Here is a 9,531-nt window from a genome sequence, read left to right on the forward strand (position 1 = left end):
ATGGATTGTTTCACTGGATATCACTAGATCTTGATGCATGAAGAAGATTAAGAGAATACAACATTCACAATGCCAGGGGGAGTCTACTATTATATGATCATTCAAATTGGCCTCAAGAGTGTCGGTGCCACCTACATGAGAGAAATGACTACTCTTTTCCATGACATGATCTACATGGAGATTGAAGTATACATTGATGGCATCATAATCAAGTTAAGAAAGACTACAGATCTTTTAAGTGACCTGAGAAAGTTCTTCGAATGGTTATGAAGGTACAATTTGAAGCTGAACCTTGCGAAGTGTGCATTCAGAGTTCCCACAGGACAATTGTTGGGTTTCATCATTAGCAGGAAAGGGACAGAGTTAGATACCTCAAATATCAAGGCTATTCAAGACTTACCTCCTCCTAAAAGCAAGAAGGACGCAATGAGATTCCTCGGAAGATTGGATTATATCACCGGTTTATAGCCCAATCAATAGTAATCTTGTAAAAATCCGGGTTTGGACTTTTTGGATTGAATAGTGCGCTGGGAGTTGAAGGAAAATGTTGGGCAGAAGTACACATATCTGCGGCCCATTTGCTACCGCAAAACAACTATGCGGACCTCAGACTGGTCACAAAGTGGGGCATTTTTGATGCCCAATTTTGCGGCCATTATGCGACCGCATAACCTTTTTGCGGGCCGCATTATTGTCGCATATCCCGCCTTGGGATTTTTCGGAGGGAGGTTCTGCGGTGCACTATGCGACTGCAGAACAGGTCTGCGGGACGCATAGTGACCACATACCAGATCAGTTCCTTTCCAGTTCTGGCCCCCATTTTCGATGTCATTTCACGGACTGCATAACCACTATGTGGTCGCATATGCGACCGTAAAACCTGTTCCGGAGCTTCTTTTTTGGGATTTTTTAAACCCGACCGTATTCCGTTAAAACATATCCCATGGACCATTTTGATCATACTTTCTGATATGTTTAAAGCTAGAGAGAGCGTCCTAGAGGGAGAAGTGATCTTCACCAAATTGTTCTTCAATTCTTACCTAAAACCTTGAAGGTTATCAAGAGAGGCAGCTAGGGCTTCTTCCTAAGAGGTAAGATTCTATCACCCAAACTCATAATTTCAAAATGTGACTAGACTGGGCCACTAGTGAGGTAAATTATGGGGATGGGGGTGCTTACTTTGAATGCATGTGTTACTAAGATATGTGGAAAGATTGTGAGCTAAAAATGATAGAGAATAGGTTGGGGAAAGATGAAATCTTCCACAATAAGTGGCTTAAAACATTGATGCACACCTAGTGTTTGATAATATGCTCAAATGAGCTAAAACCATGTTCATCTTCCTAATTTTGGTCCAACTCGTTATATTTCTAAAATAGATTGAAGTTCCTAAGAATTCCAAATCATTTTAGAGTTTGAAAAGCTCAATTGAGGTATGTTGGCTAAATTCCTTTCTTCTTAGAATCGAACCCTAGAGTGTTCATATAATTGGAGTAAGCCCTTGATCATTATAGAATTGGCGATTTCTAATATGTTTGTGTTGAATGATGTAAGTTAAATCTTTATTCTAAATGCTTCATCATGATATCTTGTTATTTGAGGATGCGTTCAAAATGTGGAATATCTGCTAGCAATGTTAATACTTCATGTCAAGATCAAAATAAAGGTTATTTTTCCATATTGTATGAAAAGCCTCTATGTGCCTGAGACTCCCAAATTTCTCCTATGTGAATTTAACGTCTTGAATGTGAAGCCTTATTGTTGTTGATAATATTAATGTTGGAATGTGGAAAGGAACTTGAATTATGAAATACGGACTAGCACCAAGAATAACTTTATAATTGGGGCCACTCGTGCCATTGTATTCAGAGCATGCGAAAGAAATATGAATTGAGATGACTGATTGAATATGGGTGATGTCTCAAATGAGATGGACTAGCCGATCGGGCCGAGATCCGACTCCGTGTAAGAACATGATGATATTGTGGATGAAATTGTGAAAATGGTTGATGTCTCAAATGAGATAGCCTAGCCAATCGGGTCGTGATCCGACGCCATACCGCACACATGGTGGCACTGTGCTGGAAATTATAATGAAATTGTGGCAATGTCTCAAATGAGGTGGCCTAGCCGATCGGGCCGAGATCGGACTCCGTGTAAGAATACAGAGGTATTGTGAATTGTGGAATATCGGTACTAAGGGTCACGCAACCTAATAATATGGAAATTGTCTTGAAAACGTATATGATCCTTAACTTGTTGTTTTACTATTATTTGAAGCCCTTATTGAATCCTTGACTGTTCCTCTTGTATTATTATTCATTCTATTAAGTTGGTCTTTAGCTGTACATACTAGTGATATTTGACGGTACTAACGTCCCTTTTGCCGGGGGTGATGCATCTTTAAATGGATACAGGTGGTTACATAGCAGACAATGCTGATCACAGATAGTGCTGCATCCTCTCCTCAGCGGACTCGGTGAGCCCCATTTCATTCTGGGGTCATGTAATATATCCTTTGTTTATATTGTTGTACTTTTGAGGTATAGCCGGGGCCTTGTTGCCGGCACCTTCTTTACACTCTTCTGTATCTTTAGAGACTCCGTAGACACTATGTGGGTTGTATATGGGTGTTGGGAATATTAAACAAGTTATGTTGTGTTTGATCACTTGTTCCACTTGAACTCTAAGAAATGTGTATTTTGAGACTTAAATAGTCATTGTTCCACTTGAACAATGACTAATGAAACGATTTAGGATTGTATAAATAAGATTCCTACTGTATAATTAATGAAATCACTTCTTTTCTTGATCATGGGTTAATTGTGTAGAAAGTATCTAACAGGCTTGCTCGGTTGAGCACCGGTTGCGCTTTTCGAGGTTGGAGCGTGACAAACTCAAACTAATTTTCAAGATATTGAAGAAATATAATATGAAAATTTGACGGAGGAGCGTCAAGAAGATTTGGAAAGAATCAAGGTGTACCTGTCTAGTCCTTCAGTGCTGGTTCCTCCCAAACTGGGAAAGCCGTTGTTACTATATCTATCCATTTTGGAAAATGCATTTGGATGCGTGTTGGAGTAGCATGATGAAACCTTAAAGAATGAGGAGGCTATTTACTACTTGAGTAAGAAATTCACACCATACGAAGCGAGATATACCGTGTTAGAATGGACGCGCTGTGCTTTAACTTGGATCATCTATAGGTTGAGGCATTACATGTCAACATACACCACATATCAGATATCCAGACTCGACCCGATCAAGTACATCTTCCAGAAGCCAATTCCAAATGGAAAGTTAGCAAAGTGGAAGATCCTTCTTAGTGAATTCGACATTGTGTACTTGATATAGAAGGCTATTAAGGGACACGCTCTGGCTGATTACCTTGTAGAAAAGGTTCCCATGTACAAAAAATATGGTGGAGTATGAAGCGTGCATCCTTGGGGATCAAGATGGCGGTTGACATGAACATCAATGAACTTTTGGTCATAGGAGATTCAGATTTGCTGATCCACCAAGTCCAAGGAGAATGGACTACCAAGAACGTCAAGATTCTTCCGTACTTGCATTCTGTGAAGGAATTGTGTAAGAAATTCATCAAGATCGAGTTCAGGAATATTATTAGAATCCAGAATGAATTCGCCGATGCTCTTGCAACACTGTCATCCATGATTCAACACCCGAAGAAGAGTTACATTGACCCCATTGAAGTGGAGATCCAAGACCAACATGCATATTGCTTTCACGTAGATGAAGAGATAGATGGTAAGCCTTGGTATCATGGCATCAAAAGGTTCCTATAGGCAAAAGAATACCTAGAGAATGCAATTACTGGTCAGTAGTGAGCACTAAGGAGACTGGAAAACCATGTTTTCCTTAACAGGGAGGTCCTATACAGGAGGACCCTGGACCTGGGTCTGTTAAGGTGCGTAGATGTTGTTGAAGCAACAATATTGTTTGAGGAAATACATGCAGGGACGTGCGGGCCTCACATGAACGATTTCACCTTAGCCATGAAGACTCTAAGGGCAGGATACTTTTGGTTGACCATGGAAAGAGACAACATTCTCTACGTGCAGAAATGTCATCAGTGTCATAATCACGAGGATTTCATCAGGGTTCCACCAAATGAGTTAAAAGTGATGGGTTCTCCCTGGACATTAGCCGCTTGGGGCATGGATGTGATTGGATCCATAGAACCACCCCCATCAAACATTCATCATTTCATCCTAGTGGCTATTGTTATCACCAAGTAGGTCAAAGCTTTTACATATAAAGTTGTTACGAAGAAGGTGGTGGCAAATTTCGTCCGTAACAACATAGTCTGCCTATTAGGGATCCCAGAGTTAATTATAACTGACAATGCTTCCAATCTCAATAGTGATCTCATGAGGGAAATTTGTGAGAAGTTCATAATTTTTCATTGCAATTGTATAGCATATAGGCCATAAATGAATGGAGCAGCTGAAGTAGCCAACAAGAACATCAAGAGGATCCTGCAAAAGATAGTGGAAAACCCCAGGCAATGGCATAAGAAGCTATTATTTGCACTACATGGCTATTGCACTACAATGAGGACATCTACTGGGGCTAAACAATACATGTTGGTATATGGCACTGAAGCCATAGTACCCACAAAGGTCGATATACCTTATTTAAGGATTATCTAGGAAGCCAAGTTAGACAACACATAATGGATGTGTATCAGGAAAGAACAACTAATGCTCATCGACGAGAAGAGAATGGATGCGGTTTGTCTTGGACAGCTTTACCAACAGAGGATGACCAAGTCGTTCAACAAGAAAGTGAAACCTCGACAGTTCACATCGGGGCAGCTAGTCTTAAAGAGGATATTTCCCCATCAAGAGGAAGGTAAAGGCAAGTTCGCACCAAATTGGCAAGGTCCATATGTGATCCATCAGGTACTATCAGGAGGAGCGTTAATCTTAGAAGAAATAGATGACAGAGTGAGCACAAAGCCCATCAATTCAGACACAATCAAGAAGTACTAATTTGAGGATAATTAGGTTAGGGTTTTGTGTAATAGAACTATGCTTGACTTGACTTTCCATGGTGGGATATGCATGGTGGGATACGTACGCAACCCACATAGGGTACGGTACTCCTTTTGTAATATAAAATCCAAATATCATTTCCATGTATTCAGAACTACGCCATGACTTGAATTCCTTTGGTAGGAATACATAGTCAATCCATGTCGGATTTAGTCACAACAACAATAACAATAACCCAGTATAATCCCACTAGTGGGGTTTGTGGAGGGTAATGTGTACGCAGACCTTACCCCTACCCTAGGGTAGATAGGCTATTTCCAATAGACCCTCGGATCCCTCCCTCCAATAACTCCCCACCTTGCTCTTGGGGTGACTCGAACTCACAACCTCATGGTTGGAAGTGAAGGGTGCTTACCACTAGAGAAACCCACTCTTGTAATTGTTGGATTTAGTCATTTATTGTAATCGAACTACATTTTGACCTAATTCTATTTGGATACGTAAGCAGTCTGAGTCAGACTTAGTCATATCATTTCAAGATTCCATTTCTTCACTTTCGTATTTATTATAATCGAACTAAGTTTTGACCTGATTCCATTTGGATACGTAGGCAGCCTGAGTTAGGCTTGGTGACTCAACTCAGATACCCCGGACAAGCAAGCCTGTACAATACCTTCTACCCAACTTGCCCATGAATAAAGAGAAGATACATTATATTATTAATTGGTTGGGACGGGGTGTTTGTCATATTTAGTTTTTGTGAGGGATGTTGGTGCTGATACTCCTACCATTGATTCTGTTCCGGTGCTGCAAGAATTTTTGGATATGTTTCCTGCAGACTTGTCGGGCATGCCACTAGACAGGGATATTGATTTTCGTATTGACTTGGTGCCGGGCAAACTCAGTCCATTTTTATTCCTCTGTATCATATGGCACCGGAAAAGTTGAAAGAATTGAAAGAGCAGCATCAGGAGCTTCTTGATAAAGGGTTCATTAGGCCTAGTGTGTCGCCTTGGGGTGCACCAGTTCTGTTTGTGAAGAAGAAAGATGGTACTCTGCAGATGTGTATTGACTATAGGCAGGTGAACAAAGTTACAATTAAGAACAAGTATCCTTTGTCGTGCATTGATGACTGATTTGACCAGCTTCAGGGAGTTTAAGTATTCTCTAAGATCGATTTGAGATCTAGGTATCACCAGTTGAAGATTCGGGACTCGGATATTCTGAAGACGACATTCAAGACCCGCTATGGTCATTATGAGTTCCTTGTGATGTCTTTTAGACTAACCAATGGCCCAGCAACATTCATGCATCTGATGAACAGTGTATTCCAGCCATATCTTGATCCGTTTGTCATAGTCCTTATTGTTGATATCATGGGGTACTCACGTAGCCAGGATGAGCATGCATAATATTTGAGGATTGTACTACAGAAGTTGAGGGAGGAGAAGCTTTATGCCAAGTTCTTCAAGTGTGAGTTATGGCTCAGTTTGGTGACGTTCTTGGGGCACGTTGTGTCCACCGAGGGGATTAAGGTGGATCCGAAGAAAATTGAGGTGGTTCAGAGTTGGCCCATACCGTCTTCAGATACTGAGATTCAGAGTTTCCTCGTCTTGGTCAGATATTATCGTCTCTTCGTGGAGGGTTTCTTATCCACTGTTTACCCATAAGGGTGCTCCATTCAGGTGTTCTGACGAGTGTGAGGAGAGTTTTTAGAAGCTCAAGACTGCCTTGACCACAACTCGAGTTCTAGTTTTTCCTTCATCATCGGGTTATTATACAATGTATGTTGATGCTTCTTGGATTGGTATTGGGCGTGTCTTGATGGAGGAGGTTAGAGTGATGACTTATGCTTCACACAAGTTCAAGGCTCATGAGAAGAACTACCTTGTTCATGATTTGGAGTTGGCAGCCACCGTTCATACATTAAAGGTTTGGAGGCATTATCAATACAGCATGTCTTGAGAGGTATTTATAGATCATCGGAGTCTTCAGCACTTGTTCAAGCAAAATGATCTAAATTTTAGGCAGCAGAGTCGGTTAGAGTTGCTAAAGGACTATGATATTACCATTTTGTATCATCCCGAGAAGGCCAAAGTGGTGGCTGATGCGTTGAGTAGGAAGGCGGTGAGTATGGGTAGCCTTGCATTTATTCCTGTTGGGGAGAGACCATTTGCATCAGATGTCAGGCCTTGGCCAATCAGTTCATGAGGTTGGATGTTTCAGAGCCTATTCAAGTTTTAGATTATGTTGTTTGTCGGTCTTGTTTATATGATCGCATCAGAGAGCATCAGTATGACGACTCCCACTTGCTTGTCCTTAAGGACATGGTTCAGCACGGTGATGCCCAAGAGGTTTCTATTAGGGATGATGGGGTGTTGCAGATGTAGGGTCAGATTTGTGTGCCCAATGTGGATGGGCTACATGAGTTGATTCTTGTAGAGGCCCACAGTTCATGGTATTCCATTCATCTTGGTGTCGGGAAGATGTATCAGGACTTGAGGCAACACTATTAGTGGAGGAGAATGAAGAAGGACATAGTGGAGTTTATAGCTCGATGCTTAAATTGTCAGCAGGTGAATTACGAGCATCAGAGGCCAGGCAGTTTGCTTCAAAGGCTTGAGATTCCGGAGTGGAAATGGAAGAATATCACCATGGACTTCGTAGTTGGGCTTCCAGGAACCTTGAAGAAGTTTGATGCTATTTGGGTGATTGAGAACCGGTACTAAGTCCGCACATTTCATTCCAGTTGGGACTATCTATTCTTCAGAGCGATTGGCTGAAATCTATATCTGCGAGATTATTCTCCTTCATGATGTGCCGTTGTCTATTATTTCAGATCGGGGCACACAGTTCATAGAACAGTTTTGGAAAGCAACATAGCGGGAGTTAGGCACAAGGGTTGAGTTGAGTACAACATTCCACCCTAGATGGACAGACAGTCTGAGCGCACCATTTAGATATTAAAGAATATGCTATGCGCTTATGTCATGGATTTCAAGGGTTCTTGGAATTAGTTTCTATCACTTGTAGAGTTTGCCTAAAGTAACAACTACCAATCGAGTATTCAGATGGCTCCGTATGACGCCTTGTCTGGGAGGTAGTGCCGGTCAGTGGTTGGCTGGTTTGAGCCGGGTGAGGCTAGGCTATTGGGTACTGACTAGGTTCAGGATGCTTTGGACAAGGTTAAGTTGATTCAGGATCTGCTTCACACTGCACAATCTAGATAAAGGAGTTACGCCGATCGAAAGGTTCATGATGTTTCTTACATAGTGGGAGAGAAGGCACAACTTAGAGTTTCTCCTATGAAGGGTGTTATGAGGTTCGAGAAGAAGGGAAAGTTGAGCCCTTGGTGTATTGGCCCTTTTGAGGTGCTTGAGAGGATTGGGGAGGTGTCTTACAAGCTTGTATTGCCACCTAGTCTGTCAAATGTACATCTATTGTTTCATGTTTTCATGCTCATGAAGTATTTCAGCGATCTGTCTCATGTTTTGGACTTCAAGCCAGTTTAGTTAGATGGATATTTAACTTATGATGTGGAGCCGGTGGCCATTTTAGATCGGCATGTTCGAAAGTTGAGGTCAAAGAATATAGCTTCAGTAAAGGTGCAGTGGAGAGGTCAGCCTGTCGAGGAGGCTACTTGGGAGACCGAGAGGGATATGCGGAGTAGATATCCACACCTATTTGAGACTCTAAGTATAATTCTAGACCCGTTCGAGGACGAATGTTTGTTTTAAAAGAGAAGAATGTAATGACCCGGCCGATCATTTTTCATATTATAGCCTCGTTCCCCTACTTATTGACTATTTTGTGCACTTCTGTTTGTTGTTATTTGACTTTCCAGGATGGTTGGTTTGGTTTTGGGGATATTTTAGAATGAATTGGGACACGTAGTCCCAAGGTTGGAAGCCTAAGTTGAAAGAGTTGATCGAGTGTTGACTTATGTGTAAGTAACTCCGGAATAGAGTTTTGATGGTTCTGATAGCTCCGTATGGTGATTTTGCAATTAGGAATGTGTCCGGATATTGATTTGGAGGTCCGTATTTAATTGGCGAAAGTTGAAAAAAAAAGAAGTTTGGAGAGTTGAGAAGTTTGACCGAGAGTTGAATTTGTGGTTACCAGGCTCGGAATTTTGTTTTGGAAGTTGGAATAGGTCTGTTGTGTCATTTATGACTTGTGTGCAAAGTTTTAAGTAAATCGGAGTTGGTTTGATAGATTTCGGCATCAAATGTAGAAGTTGGAAATTCATTAGTTTCATTAGGCTCGAGTTGGGGTGTGATTCGTGTTATTGATGTTGTTTGATGTGATTTGTGGCCTCGACTAAGTTTATATTGTGTTTTAGGATTTGGTTGTATGTTTGGTTTAGGTCTCGCGGGCCTCGGGTGGATTTCATATGGTTAACGTATTGGAATTTGGACTTTGAAGATTGATGATGTTGCAAGTCTGGTTTCCTTATTCGCAATCGGGTAGGAAGGTTCGCTATCGCGAAGTCTTAATTGGGCGATTGGTGGAG

At 41.4% G+C, this 9,531-nt stretch overlaps 1 protein-coding gene across 1 annotated transcript; it reads left to right on the forward strand.

The window, feature by feature from the left end:
* The first annotated feature begins 3,455 nt into the window (after positions 1–3,455).
* Positions 3,456–5,015, forward strand: LOC142163936 (uncharacterized). The gene is made up of 3 exons (XM_075221091.1): positions 3,456–3,778; positions 3,887–4,255; positions 4,712–5,015. The coding sequence occupies exons 1-3, from the start codon at positions 3,456–3,458 to the stop codon at positions 5,013–5,015; spliced, it is 996 nt and encodes a 331-aa protein (XP_075077192.1).
* The last annotated feature ends 4,516 nt before the right edge of the window (positions 5,016–9,531 follow it).

This window comes from Nicotiana tabacum, chromosome 9 (genome assembly GCF_000715075.1).
Source record: "Nicotiana tabacum cultivar K326 chromosome 9, ASM71507v2, whole genome shotgun sequence".
In the NCBI taxonomy this organism is placed as follows: Eukaryota; Viridiplantae; Streptophyta; class Magnoliopsida; order Solanales; family Solanaceae; genus Nicotiana; species Nicotiana tabacum.